At 47.7% G+C, this 15,878-nt stretch overlaps 1 protein-coding gene across 2 annotated transcripts in view; it reads left to right on the top strand.

Moving 5' to 3' along the window:
• Nucleotides 1-15,878, top strand: part of VPS35L (VPS35 endosomal protein sorting factor like) — a 76,205-nt gene that overhangs the window by 11,947 nt on the left and 48,380 nt on the right. For both annotated transcript variants that reach the window (XM_077275055.1, XM_077275056.1), the window contains exons 9-16: nt 1,019-1,078; nt 2,101-2,197; nt 3,146-3,193; nt 3,587-3,680; nt 3,754-3,831; nt 3,910-4,032; nt 8,852-8,898; nt 9,727-9,838. In XM_077275055.1, coding sequence (XP_077131170.1) covers nt 1,019-1,078; nt 2,101-2,197; nt 3,146-3,193; nt 3,587-3,680; nt 3,754-3,831; nt 3,910-4,032; nt 8,852-8,898; nt 9,727-9,838 — 659 coding nt within the window. The remainder of the gene's footprint in view (nt 1-1,018; nt 1,079-2,100; nt 2,198-3,145; nt 3,194-3,586; nt 3,681-3,753; nt 3,832-3,909; nt 4,033-8,851; nt 8,899-9,726; nt 9,839-15,878) is intronic.

Below are 15,878 nucleotides of genomic sequence, written 5' to 3'. Positions count from 1 at the left end.
GATGTGAAAAAGTAGGGGCCCTAGGACAGAGCCTTGAGGGACTCCAACAGAGTGAGGGCGGGATGAGGAGGTAGTGTGGGAGTGGGAGACGCTAAATGTGCGGTCGGAAAGGTATGAGGCAATCCAGGACAGGGCAAGGTCTTTGATGCCGAGGGAAGAAAGAATCTGTAGCAGTAGGCAGTGGTCGACAGTGTCGAAGGCAGAGGACAGGTCGAGAAGGAGGAGGATGGAGAACTGTCTGTTAGCTTTGGCTGTGAGTAAGTCATTAGTAATTTTGGTCAGGGCAGTTTCGGTGGAGTGGAGGGGGCAGAAGCCAGATTAAAGGTTGTCAAGGAGAGACCCCGCCACCGCTGTATGCACCCACCACCGCTGTATGCATTCGCCACCCCTGTATGCATTCGCCACCCCTGTATGCACCCGTCACCGCTGTATGCACCCGCCACCTCTGTATGCACCCGCCACCTCTGTACGCACCCGCCACCTCTGTACGCTCCCACCACCTCTGTACGCTCCCACCACCTCTGTACGCTCCCGCCACCTCTGTACGCTCCCGCCACCTCTGTACGCTCCCGCCACCTCTTTACGCACCCGCCACCGCTGTACGCACCCGCCAGCTCTGTACGCACCCGCCAGCTCTGTACGCACCCGCCAGCTCTGTACGCACCCGCCAGCTCTGTATGCACCCGCCACCGCTGTATGCACCTGCCAGCTCTGTACGCAGCTGTCACCGCTGTACGCACCCACCAGCTCTGTACGCAGCCGTCACCGCTGTACGCACCCACCAGCTCTGTACGCACCCTCCACCGCTGTATGCACCCGCCAGCTTTGCATGCACTCACCAACGCTGCACTCACTGGTGGTCATTCACCTGCCGGAACGGGAGACCTAGATGTGGGTCCTGCCTCTGAGACCTCCAGCTGTCAGACATTTTTAGCATATCCCATGAATTTCGGATGTCATTTTCTATTCTGCTCCTCCGTTATAATATCATCGTGTTTTAATTTCATCTGTTTTACAGGAAAACTGGTCTATGAACGCATTCTGTCGATGTGTATGGACAGTAAGAGCGCACTGCCGGGTAATGATTTTTCTTTATGATTTCCTATATTTTTTTTGTAATAACTTCATGGACAACTCTCCAAGTTCTTGCTGGTCGCTCTTCCTACCTGCAGAGTATGGAAGCGTCAGTCGCTGACTGCTCCGTCTCTGTCCTTTACATGGCAGCACAGGGCGGTGCTGGGGGTTGCTGCTATATGCAGTATTAAGCCATCATTTCTGGGGAAAAGAGCAGTTTGAAGCTTCTGTATGACACCAGCGCCCCCATTGTCCATAGGCTGCGGCTGGTATTGCAGCATTAATGTGTCACTTTCCTGGAAAAAAACAGACCATTTTTAATCTCATGTAACCCCTTTAAATTGTTCACCCAGTGTTATGATATGGAAGAACTGGCCTTAGGATAGGTCATCAATATCAGATCAGAGGGGGTTCACACAGTCCCTGTATAGGAGTAGAAGTGCCGCTCCGCTTCACCTTTGCATAGGTCTTCAATATCATAAGTTTGCAAAACCCCCTTTAAATGTACCTAGGTGGTGGTCTAACATTTCCAGGGGCAGGGGGCTGCACCAGACTCCGTACTAGAGCGAATATCTCATAAGGGCAATTTAAGGTCCCCTTATACACAGACGGAAGCCATCCACCCCTATCCGGTAGGAACGGCCATGGATGTCATGTGCATGGCTCCTCCCGACTCTCCCCCAACAGATGATGTCCGGGTAGGGAAGGAACCGATATGTTCATTAGTCGCCTCTAGAGGATTCCGTCAGCGTCTTACTCCCTCTTCCCATTGAAAATACATTCATGCTCGCCCTAACTGGGGTTTGGAGAGGAAGCTGACTTTCAGACCTGCGTGATTGACAGCCGACTAAGGTGTAAGAGCATCTTCACAGTACTATGTTCTGAATCTTCATTACGGTGCAAATGTATAGAAACCTTATCTGTAGATACTTTGACTTTAAATAATTTTAATTGTTTTCGCAGAAATATTTTATACATTTTATACATTTTGCTATTTTTTTATTGTCCGTTCTTGACCATTTGCAGCAAATTTTACCCCGGATAATGTGAACGACACCGCCAAGGAGACGTGTCTGAATTGGTTTTTCAAGATTGCGTCCATTCGGGAACTTGTTCCTAGATTGTATCTTTTATTAAGAAAAAAACCCGCAAACATCATGTGCTAGTTAATACTGAAACCCTAGGAACAGATGCTGCAAACCGTAGTGTGGTGCAGGCCGTGTCCTGTTTGATCTTTGGGTTAGGACTCTTTTAATGCATATGCAAGTCTAATAGGTCCTGAAACTGTCCCGATACTCCTGCTAGGTAACTTAACATACACTATTTTTAAGTGGATGGTTCCTCTTCAAAAGTATTCTGCCAGCACAATAGGAACTGGAACTCCCTTTCTCTGTTTTCCCAACAAGCTGAAAGAAAAATGTCCTATTCTATAGAATCTGGTTTTGGTGCAAAAAAAGCAGCAAAACCTGATACCTGCTGTTTTGCTGCGGATTTTCAGTGTTTTTTCACAACCCATTCATGTCAGTAGGTGATAATGCTGAACAGCCTGTAAGCACTGCCCTGAAATGAGCAGGATCACTGGATCCGACCATCCTCAGTGTCCCTGCGCTCCTCGGATGCTGCAGAAGCCCAGTTGTCTCTGCTATCAGCACGGGAGCGGCTCAGCCATGGTGCAGCCCCAGCTGTCAGCCATAAGGAGTGCACCGTCACCAGCAAGACAGGAAGTAGGGGGAGCAGTGCGAGCAAGACAGGAAGTAAGGGGAGCAGTGCACTCCTCATGATGGGAACATTGGACAACCCCTTTAAAAATAGTACTAAATATTTTAAGCATTTTGACATTACCGTAGTTCACAATGACGGACACCGCACCCCACAAACTCTATTGACTCCATAGGGTCCTTTGGGTTCTTCCAAGCTGTCAGCCATCTAACACTGTTTTTTTTTTTTTTGTTAAATGTACTAAAATATAGAACAGGCACCAAAATGAGACCTCTAATGCCGAAGTGAACCCAGTCTAATAATTGTACGTCTGTGTCCTAATTAGTTTGTCCTTAACCCACCTCTCGTCCAGCTATGTAGAAGCGGCCATTCTGAAATGTGACAAGTTTCTCTCTAAAAAGTAAGTTTATTAGAATTAGGTTTTTCTGAACATGTGCTGTTCCCTAAAGTTTTATGAGGGATTAAACATTGACGGCATATTTCCAGAAATTTGGGGTGGGACCGACGACTCGGACACCCACCGATCCGTGCAATGTATGGTAATTGATATGGTCTGTGGTCATATATCAGCTAAGAGGAGCTCTGAACTAAAAAGTTACAAATCTCAGGACGAGCTTACTAATGGATTCTCCGTTTACTCATTCTACAGCACAGAAGCTATAGAAGGGAATCAATGCAACATTTTGAAAGAAACCAATTTGTAAAAATGACTTTAGCCTAAAATCTCAAGAATTTAAGCCAGAAAAGTAAATTGTCTCCAAAGATGGAGTTTTATGGTGTACCTCTATTACAGTGGGATATCAGAGTCTCTGCCCCGGCTGACCTCCATGATAAAAGGCATTGGGGACCCGCTGGTGTCGGTGTACGCCCGGGCGTATCTCTGCAGGGTAAGGATGCTGTAATGTCTAGGCATACCGCCATTATTAGCACTCGCTGATGCCGTGTTCTGCCGTGTTTTAGGTTGGCATGGAAGTCGCTCCGCACATCAAGGAGAATCTCAACCAGAACTTTTTTGATTTCTTGCTGACTTTTAAACAAGTAAGATATTTTATGTTCTACTCGGCGTGTCTATGGCACAAACTCGATACCGGACTAATAATGTAGTGATCTGTCCAGATTCACAGCGACACCGTGCAGAACCAGCTGGCGGTGCAAGCGGTGGAGATTCCCATCTACCTCACCCTGTATTCTCCTGCCATAGACTGGATGTTACGCTGCATCGCGTATCGAGCGCCCGATGTGAGTGCCACGTTTATTATATTGGATCTGTGCGATTGCCGGAGTCCGGCCGCTAGGACCCCCACTGATCCCGAGAACCAGGGGAAGACCCATGGGAATGACTCAGGGGTCATCATGCGCACTGCTGCTCCATTCATTCTAATAGGAGTGCTGATCTCTGCAGCCTCGGCTACCTCCGGTGGTCCTAATAAGAATGAATGGAGCGGTGGTCAATCACTGCTGCTCCATTCATTCTAATAGGAGTGCTGATCTCTGCAGCCTCGGCTATCTCCGGTGGTCCTAATAAGAATGAATGGAGAGGTGGTCAATCACTGCTGCTCCATTCATTCAAATAGGAGTGCTGATCTCTGCAGCCTCGGCTATCTCCGGTGGTCCCAATAAGAATGAATGGACTGGTGGTCAATCACTGCTGCTCCATTCATTCTAATAGGAGTGCTGATCTCTGCAGCCTCGGCTATCTCCGGTGGTCCCAATAAGAATGAATGGACTGGTGGTCAATCACTGCTGCTCCATTCATTCTAATAGGAGTGCTGATCTCTGCAGCCTCGGCTATCTCCGGTGGTCCCAATAAGAATGAAAGGAGTGGTGGTCAATCACTGCTGCTCCATTCATTCTAATAGGAGTGCTGATCTCTGCAGCCTCGGCTATCTCCGGTGGTCCCAATAAGAATGAATGGAGTGGTGGTCAATCACTGCTGCTCCATTCATTCTAATAGGAGTGCTGATCTCTGCAGCCTCAGCTATCTCCGGTGGTCCCAATAAGAATGAATGGACTGGTGGTCAATCACTGCTGCTCCATTCATTCTAATAGGAGTGCTGATCTCTGCAGCCTCGGCTATCTCCGGTGGTCCCAATAAGAATGAATGGAGTGGTGGTCAATCACTGCTGCTCCATTCATTCTAATAGGAGTGCTGATCTCTGCAGCCTCGGCTATCTCCGGTGGTCCCAATAAGAATGAATGGAGGGGTGGTCAATCACTGCTGCTCCATTCATTCTAATAGGAGTGCTGATCTCTGCAGCCTCGGCTATCTCCGGTGGTCCTAATAAGAATGAATGGAGCGGTGGTCAATCACTGCTGCTCCATTCATTCTAATAGGAGTGCTGATCTCTGCAGCCTCGGCTATCTCCGGTGGTCCCAATAAGAATGAAAGGAGTGGTGGTCAATCACTGCTGCTCCATTCATTCTAATAGGAGTGCTGATCTCTGCAGCCTCGGCTACCTCCGGTGGTCCTAATAAGAATGAATGGAGCGGTGGTCAATCATTGCTGCTCCATTCATTCTGATAGGAGTGCTGATCTCTGCAGCCTCAGCTATGTCCGGTGGTCCTAAAAAGAATGAATGGAGTGGTGGTCAATCACTGCTGCTCCATTCATTCTAATAGGAGTGCTGATCTCTGCAGCCTCGGCTATCTCCGGTGGTCCCAATAAGAATGAATGGAGTGGTGGTCAATCACTGCTGCTCCATTCATTCTAATAGGAGTGCTGATCTCTGCAGCCTCGGCTATCTCCGGTGGTCCCAATAAGAATGAATGGAGTGGTGGTCAATCACTGCTGCTCCATTCATTCTAATAGGAGTGCTGATCTCTGCAGCCTCAGCTACCTCCGGTGGTCCTAATAAGAATGAATGGAGTGGTGGTCAATCACTGCTGCTCCATTCATTCTAATAGGAGTGCTGATCTCTGCAGCCTCGGCTACCTCCGGTGGTCCTAATAAGAATGAATGGAGAGGTGGTCAATCACTGCTGCTCCATTCATTCTAATAGGAGTGCTGATCTCTGCAGCCTCGGCTACCTCCGGTGGTCCTAATAAGAATGAATGGAGTGGTGGTCAATCACTGCTGCTCCATTCATTCTAATAGGAGTGCTGATCTCTGCAGCCTCAGCTATGTCCGGTGGTCCCAATAAGAATGAATGGACTGGTGGTCAATCACTGCTGCTCCATTCATTCTAATAGGAGTGCTGATCTCTGCAGCCTCGGCTATCTCCGGTGGTCCCAATAAGAATGAAAGGAGTGGTGGTCAATCACTGCTGCTCCATTCATTCTAATAGGAGTGCTGATCTCTGCAGCCTCGGCTACCTCCGGTGGTCCCAATAAGAATGAATGGAGTGGTGGTCAATCACTGCTGCTCCATTCATTCTAATAGGAGTGCTGATCTCTGCAGCCTCAGCTATCTCCGGTGGTCCCAATAAGAATGAATGGACTGGTGGTCAATCACTGCTGCTCCATTCATTCTAATAGGAGTGCTGATCTCTGCAGCCTCGGCTATCTCCGGTGGTCCCAATAAGAATGAATGGAGTGGTGGTCAATCACTGCTGCTCCATTCATTCTAATAGGAGTGCTGATCTCTGCAGCCTCGGCTATCTCCGGTGGTCCCAATAAGAATGAATGGAGTGGTGGTCAATCACTGCTGCTCCATTCATTCTAATAGGAGTGCTGATCTCTGCAGCCTCAGCTACCTCCGGTGGTCCTAATAAGAATGAATGGAGTGGTGGTCAATCACTGCTGCTCCATTCATTCTAATAGGAGTGCTGATCTCTGCAGCCTCGGCTACCTCCGGTGGTCCTAATAAGAATGAATGGAGCGGTGGTCAATCACTGCTGCTCCATTCATTCTAATAGGAGTGCTGATCTCTGCAGCCTCGGCTATCTCCGGTGGTCCCAATAAGAATGAATGGAGGGGTGGTCAATCACTGCTGCTCCATTCATTCTAATAGGAGTGCTGATCTCTGCAGCCTCGGCTATCTCCGGTGGTCCTAATAAGAATGAATGGAGCGGTGGTCAATCACTGCTGCTCCATTCATTCTAATAGGAGTGCTGATCTCTGCAGCCTCGGCTATCTCCGGTGGTCCCAATAAGAATGAAAGGAGTGGTGGTCAATCACTGCTGCTCCATTCATTCTAATAGGAGTGCTGATCTCTGCAGCCTCGGCTACCTCCGGTGGTCCCAATAAGAATGAATGGAGTGGTGGTCAATCATTGCTGCTCCATTCATTCTGATAGGAGTGCTGATCTCTGCAGCCTCAGCTATGTCCGGTGGTCCTAAAAAGAATGAATGGAGCGGTGGTCAATCACTGCTGCTCCATTCATTCTAATAGGAGTGCTGTTTTCTGCAGCCTCCACTATCTCCGGTGGTCCTAATAAGAATGAATGGAGAGGTGGTCAATCACTGCTGCTCCATTCATTCTAATAGGAGTGCTGATCTCTGCAGCCTCGGCTATCTCCGGTGGTCCCAATAAGAATGAATGGAGGGGTGGTCAATCACTGCTGCTCCATTCATTCTAATAGGAGTGCTGATCTCTGCAGCCTCGGCTATCTCCGGTGGTCCCAATAAGAATGAATGGAGTGGTGGTCAATCATTGCTGCTCCATTCATTCTAATAGGAGTGCTGATCTCTGCAGCCTCGGCTATCTCCGGTGGTCCCAATAAGAATGAATGGAGGGGTGGTCAATCACTGCTGCTCCATTCATTCTAATAGGAGTGCTGATCTCTGCAGCCTCGGCTATCTCCGGTGGTCCCAATAAGAATGAAAGGAGTGGTGGTCAATCACTGCTGCTCCATTCATTCTAATAGGAGTGCTGATCTCTGCAGCCTCGGCTATCTCCGGTGGTCCCAATAAGAATGAATGGAGGGGTGGTCAATCACTGCTGCTCCATTCATTCTAATAGGAGTGCTGATCTCTGCAGCCTCGGCTATCTCCGGTGGTCCCAATAAGAATGAAAGGAGTGGTGGTCAATCACTGCTGCTCCATTCATTCTAATAGGAGTGCTGATCTCTGCAGCCTCAGCTATCTCCGGTGGTCCCAATAAGAATGAATGGAGTGGTGGTCAATCACTGCTGCTCCATTCATTCTAATAGGAGTGCTGATCTCTGCAGCCTCGGCTATCTCCGGTGGTCCCAATAAGAATGAATGGAGTGGTGGTCAATCACTGCTGCTCCATTCATTCTAATAGGAGTGCTGATCTCTGCAGCCTCGGCTACCTCCGGTGGTCCTAATAAGAATGAATGGAGCGGTGGTCAATCATTGCTGCTCCATTCATTCTAATAGGAGTGCTGATCTCTGCAGCCTCGGCTACCTCCGGTGGTCCCAATAAGAATGAATGGAGCGGTGGTCAATCATTGCTGCTCCATTCATTCTGATAGGAGTGCTGATCTCTGCAGCCTCGGCTATCTCCGGTGGTCCTAATAAGAATGAATGGAGAGGTGGTCAATCACTGCTGCTCCATTCATTCTAATAGGAGTGCTGATCTCTGCAGCCTCGGCTATCTCCGGTGGTCCTAATAAGAATGAATGGAGAGGTGGTCAATCACTGCTGCTCCATTCATTCTAATAGGAGTGCTGATTTCTGCAGCCTCCACTATCTCCGGTGGTCCTAAAAAGAATGAATGGAGTGGTGGTCAATCACTGCTGCTCCATTCATTCTAATAGGAGTGCTGATCTCTGCAGCCTCGGCTATCTCCGGTGGTCCTAATAAGAATGAATGGAGAGGTGGTCAATCACTGCTGCTCCATTCATTCTAATAGGAGTGCTGATCTCTGCAGCCTCGGCTATCTCCGGTGGTCCCAATAAGAATGAATGGAGAGGTGGTCAATCACTGCTGCTCCATTCATTCTAATAGGAGTGCTGATCTCTGCAGCCTCCACTATCTCCGGTGGTCCCAATAAGAATGAATGGAGCGGTAGGGGATAACTTCCAAACTTGTGGGTGTAAATAAATATATAGAATGGATCAAGATGACATTTTCCCCATTTGCTTTGCTTTCTTGTAATTTCTGATCACCCCTGATCACATCTCACTAATATAATATCCTTGTCAATCACTCGACAGTCCCTACTGACAGAAATGATGGAGCGCTGCAAAAAATTAGGAAACAAGTAAGTGACAAAGTCCCATTCCTCTTTTGCCTTTTTTTTTGTAATTTCTCAGTTCTTCACAGGGACGGGGTGTGTACCAATCTATATTAAGGAGATGTATTTGCTGCATTCCCAAATTTTCCCTATTTATACACCTTGTAGTGGCCGTTATCGGGTACTGCAGCTCAGCTCCTATTGAAGTGAATGCGATCTGAGCCGCAGTACCGGGAACAGCCACTACACAGCATACAGATCCGTGCTGTCCGCCTCTGCACACGGTGTACGTCCGGCCACCTCCAGAGCATAATATATAAGAAAAAGATCTGATCGCACATCCCCACCATTCTAATATTAATGACCTATCTTAAGACTTGGCCATCAACATCTAAATCTAAAAGGGATGGTCCACTATCAGGATAGTGGGCGCCAAACTATGGAGAAAGCCTAAAGTACCAAATGCAGCAGGTACTCGCCCTCCACAGCCTCCTCGCAGCTCTTTGTTTTTTGGCTGCAGCGATGACATCACATTGACAGCACGCATCACCTCTGCAGCAAATCACTGAGCTCAGCGGCTGTACTGGGATAGACCGCCCAAGCCTCGGACCTCAGGGATCGGCTGGTGTGGTGATCTGTGCTGTCGATGTGATGTCCTCGCTGCTGACCTCGAGCGGCAGGGATCCGGTGCTGCACCCAGAGGGGGTAAGTGCCCGCTTTGTTTATTATTTTAGGCATTTCATATGGCGTATGGAGTTCGCTTTCCTGAAAGTGGAAAATCCCTTTAAGGCAAAACTGACCCAGACTTTCTCCTTTTACGTGTGTGGATTTGCAGTCTCTGTTTTTTCTCCTCAGCGCTCTCCTGCTAAATTCAGTGATGTCGGCTTTCAGAGCAGAGTTTATCGCTGCCAGATCAATGGACTTCATTGCAATGATTAAGGAATGTGACGAGGCCGGCTTCCCCAAGGTAATTATGGCTCGCAGAACTGCATATTTCTGTATATCAGCCAGTTATTTAGGTGAATGACCTCAGACGTGTTCTGATGCCAACATTTCACAGATCCGGTTAACTGAAAAAGTTCCCGGTTACTTCCTGAATATTAATGTGCAACCCAAGAAACGGGTCCCAATATTTATATTTCTGCCTCATTTCTGATGAACCCCTTGCAATATTAATTCATAAAAATCCTGTCTAATATTATTCTGTCTGATTACTGTCATTGCAAGGAGGAGCTCATTTCAGGAAAACGCATACGGCTCTCATTAAAGAAACCCCCCTCCTCTTCCTTCTCTTTCTCCTCTTCCACCTCTATCTCTTCCTCCTTTACCTCTTCCTCCTCCTTCTCTTCCTCCTCTTCCTCCTCATGCTCCTCCCCCTCTCTCTCTTCATCCTCTTCCTCCTTTCCCTCTTCCTCCTCCTCCTCTTCCTCCTTCTCTTCCTCATCCTCTTCTTCTTCCTTCTCCTGCTTTTCCGTCTCTTCCTCCTCATCCTCTTCCTCCTCATCCTCCTCCACCTCCCTCTTCCTCCTTTCCCTGTTCCTCCTTTCCCTCTTCCTCCTTTCCCTCTTCCTCCTTTCCCTCTTTTTCCTTTCCCTCTTCCTCCTTTCCCTCTTTTTCCTTTCCCTCTTTTTCCTTTCCCTCTTTTTCCTTTCTCTCTTTTTCCTTTCCCTCTTTTTCCTTTCCCTCTTTTTCCTTTCCCTCTTTTTCCTTTCCCTCTTTTTCCTTTCCCTCTTTTTCCTTTCCCTCTTTTTCCTTTCCCTCTTTTTCCTTTCCCTCTTTTTCCTTTCCCTCTTTTTCCTTTCCCTCTTTTTCCTGTCCCCCTTTTTCCTTTCCCTCTTTTTCCTTTCCCTCTTTTTCCTTTCCCTCTTTTTCCTTTCCCTCTTTTTCCTTTCCCTCTTTTTCCTTTCCCTCTTTTTCCTTTCCCTCTTTTTCCTTTCCCTCTTTTTCCTTTCCCTCTTTTTCCTTTCCCTCTTTTTCCTTTCCCTCTTTTTCCTTTCCCTCTTTTTCCTTTCCCTCTTTTTCCTTTCCCTCTTTTTCCTTTCCCTCTTTTTCCTTTCCCTCTTTTTCCTTTCCCTCTTTTTCCTTTCCCTCTTTTTCCTTTCCCTCTTTTTCCTTTCCCTCTTTTTCCTTTCCCTCTTTTTCCTTTCCCTCTTTTTCCTTTCCCTCTTTTTCCTTTCCCTCTTTTTCCTTTCCCTCTTTTTCCTTTCCCTCTTTTTCCTTTCCCTCTTTTTCCTTTCCCTCTTTTTCCTTTCCCTCTTTTTCCTTTCCCTCTTCCTCCTTCTCTTCCTTCTCTTCCTCCTCTTCCTCCTCTTCCTCCTCTTCCTCCTCATCTTCTTCCTCCTCCTCTCTCTCTCTCTTCCTCCTCTTCTTCCTCCTCATCCTCTTCCTCCTCTTTCTCCTCACCTTCTTCCTCCTCATCTTCTTCCTCTTCATCCTCTTCCTCCTCCTCTCTCTCCTGTTATGGACCTGGTGGTTAGGAGCACCCGGAATGACCTGATGAGTAAACTAGAAATCGGAACAAGCTCTGGGAAAGTGGGAACTCTGCTGACCGCAAACTCTACTCCTATCACACACACTAGAAATAGCCGTGGAGCGTACCTAACTCTCCCTAGACGCCTCTTCACAGCCTAAGAGCTAACTACCCCTAAAGATAGAAATAGAGACTAACCTTGCCTCAGAGAAATTCCCCAAAGGTAAAGGCAGCCCCCCACATATATTGACTGTGAGTTAAGAGGAAAGTCACAAACACAGGAATGAAACAGGTTTTAGCAAAAGAGGCCAGACTTCACTAAATAGTCAGAGGATAGAAAAGGGAACTATGCGGTCAGCACAAAAGACTACAAAAAACCACGCAGAGTAAGCAAAAAGACTCCCCACACCGACTCACGGTGTGGAGGTGCCACTCTGCACCCCAGAGCTTCCAGCTAGCAAGGGAATATCATGATAGCAAGCTGGGCTAGAAATTAGCAGTACTAAGAAATATACTCAGGAAGCAGTAACAACAAATGAACTAGCAAAGACTTAGCTTTTGCTGGAGTAGACAGGTCCTCAGAAATGTCCAAGAGAGATCTGAACCAATACTGATACATTGACAGCTGGCATGAAGTAACGATCTGAGTAGAGTTAAATAGGGAAGCCAGCCTAACAGTAAACGAGGTCAGCTGAGAAAGCAAACCTCAGAGACCAGCAGTTCCGCTCAAAGCCACCAGAGGGAGTCCAAGAGCAGAACTAACCAAAGTACCATTCATGACCACAGGAGGGAGTCCGAGAACGGAATTCACAACAGTACCCCCCCCTTGAGGAGGGGTCACCGAACCCTCACCAGGGCCCCCAGGCCGATCAGGACGAGCCAAATGAAAAGCACGAACTAAATCGGCAGCGTGGACATCGGAGGCAACAACCCAGGAATTATCCTCCTGACCATAGCCCTTCCACTTAACCAGGTACTGAAGCTTCCGTCTCGAAATACGAGAATCCAAAATTGTTTCCACCACATACTCCAACTCCCCCTCAACCAACACCGGGGCAGGAGGATCAACGGAGGGAACCATAGGCGCCACGTACCTCCGCAACAACGACCTATGGAACACATTATGGATGGCAAAAGAAGCCGGAAGGACCAAACGAAATGACAGAGGGTTGAGAATTTCAGAAATCTTACAAGGACCAATGAAACAAGGCTTAAACTTAGGAGAAGAAACCTTCATAGGAACATAACGAGAAGACAACCAAACCAAATCCCCAACACGAAGTCGGGGACCAACACAACGACGGCGGTTAGCGAAACGTTGAGCCTTCTCCTGGGACAACGTCAGATTGTCCACTACGTGAGTCCAAATTTGCTGCAACCTGTCCACCACAGAATCCACACCAGGACAGTCAGAAGGCTCAATCTGCCCCGAAGAAAAACGAGGATGAAAACCAGAATTGCAAAAAAAAGGCAAAACCAAAGTAGCCGAACTAGCCCGATTATTAAGGGCGAACTCATCCAATGGCAAGAAGGTCACCCAATCATCCTGATCAGCAGAAACAAAGCATCTCAGATAGGTTTCCAAAGTCTGGTTGGTTCGTTCGGTTTGGCCATTTGTTTGAGGATGGAAAGCCGAAGAAAAAGACAAATCAATGCCCATCTTAGCACAAAAGGACCGCCAAAACCTAGAGACAAACTGGGAACCTCTGTCCAACACAATGTTCTCCGGAATGCCATGCAAACGAACCACATGTTGAAAAAATAATGGCACCAAATCAGAGGAGGAAGGTAATTTAGGCAAGGGTACCAAATGGACCATCTTAGAAAAACGATCACAAACCACCCAGATGACAGACATCCTTTGAGAGACAGGAAGATCTGAAATAAAATCAATGGAAACATGCGTCCAAGGCCTTTTCGGGACTGGCAAGGGCTAAAGCAACCCACTGGCACGAGAACAGCAGGGCTTAGCCCGAGCACAAGTCCCACAGGACTGCACAAAAGAACGCACATCCCGAGACAAGGAAGGCCACCAAAAGGACCTAGCCACCAAATCTCTGGTCCCAAAAATCCCAGGATGACCAGCCAACACTGAGCAATGAACCTCAGAAATAACTCTGCTAGTCCATCTATCAGGGACAAACAGTTTCTCCGCTGGACAACGGTCAGGTCTATCAGCCTGAAACTCCTGCAGCACCCGCCGCAAATCAGGGGAGATGGCAGACAGAATTACCCCCTCTTTGAGAATACCAGCCGGCTCAGGGACTCCCGGAGAATCAGGCACAAAACTCCTAGAAAGGGCATCCGCCTTCACATTCTTAGAACCTGGAAGGTATGAGACCACAAAATCGAAACGGGAGAAAAACAGCGACCATCGAGCCTGTCTAGGATTCAACCGCTTGGCAGACTCGAGATAAGTCAGATTTTTGTGATCCGTCAAGACCACCACGCGGTGCTTGGCTCCCTCAAGCCAATGTCGCCACTCCTCGAATGCCCACTTCATAGCTAGCAGCTCCCGATTGCCAACATCATAATTACGCTCAGCAGGCGAAAACTTTCTAGAAAAGAAGGCACATGGCTTCATCACAGAGCCATCAGAACTTCTTTGAGACAAAACAGCCCCTGCTCCAATCTCAGAAGCATCAACCTCGACCTGAAAAGGGAGCGAAACATCTGGCTGACGCAACACAGGGGCCGAAGAAAAACGGCGTTTCAGCTCCTGAAAAGCCTCCACGGCCGCAGAGGACCAATTCAGCACACCAGCACCTTTCTTTGTCAAATCAGTCAAAGGTTTAACCACACTAGAAAAATTAGCGATGAAGCGACGGTAAAAATTAGCAAAGCCCACGAATTTCTGGAGGCTCTTCACAGATGTAGGTTGAGTCCAATCATAAATGGCCTGAACTTTAACAGGGTCCATCTCGATAGTAGAAGGGGAAAAAATGAAGCCCAAAAAGGAAACCTTCTGAACTCCGAAGAGACACTTAGATCCCTTCACAAACAAGGAATTAGCACGAAGGACCTGGAATACCATTCTGACCTGCTTCACATGAGACTCCCAATCATCCGAAAAGACCAAAATATCATCCAAATATACAATCATGAATATATCCAGATACTTTCGGAAGATGTCATGCATAAAGGACTGAAACACAGATGGAGCATTTGAAAGCCCGAATGGCATTACCAGGTACTCAAAATGGCCCTCGGGCGTATTAAATGCTGTTTTCCATTCGTCGCCCTGTTTAATACGCACAAGGTTATACGCCCCTCGAAGATCTATCTTGGTGAACCAACTAGCCCCCTTAATCCGAGCAAACAAATCAGACAGCAGAGGCAAAGGGTACTGAAATTTGACCGTGATCTTATTGAGAAGGCGGTAATCTATACAAGGTCTCAGAGAACCATCCTTCTTGGCCACAAAAAAGAACCCTGCTCCCAACGGTGATGAAGACGGGCGAATATGCCCTTTCTCCAAGGACTCCTTTATATAACTCCGCATAGCAGCGTGCTCTGGCACAGATAAATTGAAAAGTCGGCCCTTAGGAAATTTACTACCAGGAATCAAATTTTTAGCACAATCACAATCCCTATGAGGGGGTAGGACACTGGATTTGGGCTCATCAAATACATCCTGGTAATCCGACAGAAACTCAGGGACTTCAGAAGGAGTGGAAGCAGAAATTGACACCAACGGAACATCGCCATGTACCCCTTGACAACCCCAACCAGACACAGACATTGATTTCCAATCCAATACTGGATTATGAACCTGTAGCCAAGGCAAACCCAACACGACCACATCATGCAAATTATGCATCATCAAAAAGCGAATATCTTCCTGATGTGCAGGAGCCATGCACATGGTCAAATGAGTCCAGTACTGAGGTTTATTCTTGGCCAACGGCGTGGCATCAATTCTCCTTAATGGAATAGGATACTGAAAAGGCTCCAAGAAAAAACCACAGCGCCTGGCAAACTACAAGTCCATCAAATTCAGGGCAGCGCCTGAATCCACAAATGCCATAACCGAGTAGGACGACAAAGAGCAAATCAGAGTAACAGACAAAAGAAATTTAGGCTGTACGGTACCAATGGTGACAGACCTAGCGAACCGCTTAGTGCGCTTAGGACAATCAGAGATAGCATGAGTGGGGTCACCACAGTAAAAACACAGCCTATTCTGACGTCTGTGTTCTTGCCGTTCAGTTCTGGTCAAAGTTCTATCACATTGCATAAGCTCAGGCCTCTGCTCAGAGGACACCGCCAAATGGTGCACAATTTTGCGCTCACGCAAATGCCGATCAATTTGGATGGCCAAGGACATTGATTCATTCAGACCAGCAGGCGTGGGGAATCCCACCATAACATCCTTAAGGGCTTCAGAAAGACCCTTTCTAAAAATTGCTGCCAGGGCACCCTCATTCCATTGAGTAAGCACAGACCATTTTCTAAACTTCTGACAATATATCTCTGCTTAATCCTGACCCTGACACAAAGCTAGCAAGATTTTCTCTGCCTGATCCACTGAATTCGG

Source organism: Ranitomeya variabilis, chromosome 7, assembly GCF_051348905.1.
Source record: "Ranitomeya variabilis isolate aRanVar5 chromosome 7, aRanVar5.hap1, whole genome shotgun sequence".
NCBI lineage: Eukaryota > Metazoa > Chordata > Amphibia > Anura > Dendrobatidae > Ranitomeya > Ranitomeya variabilis.
This window is presented reverse-complemented; position numbering and strand designations above follow the sequence as displayed.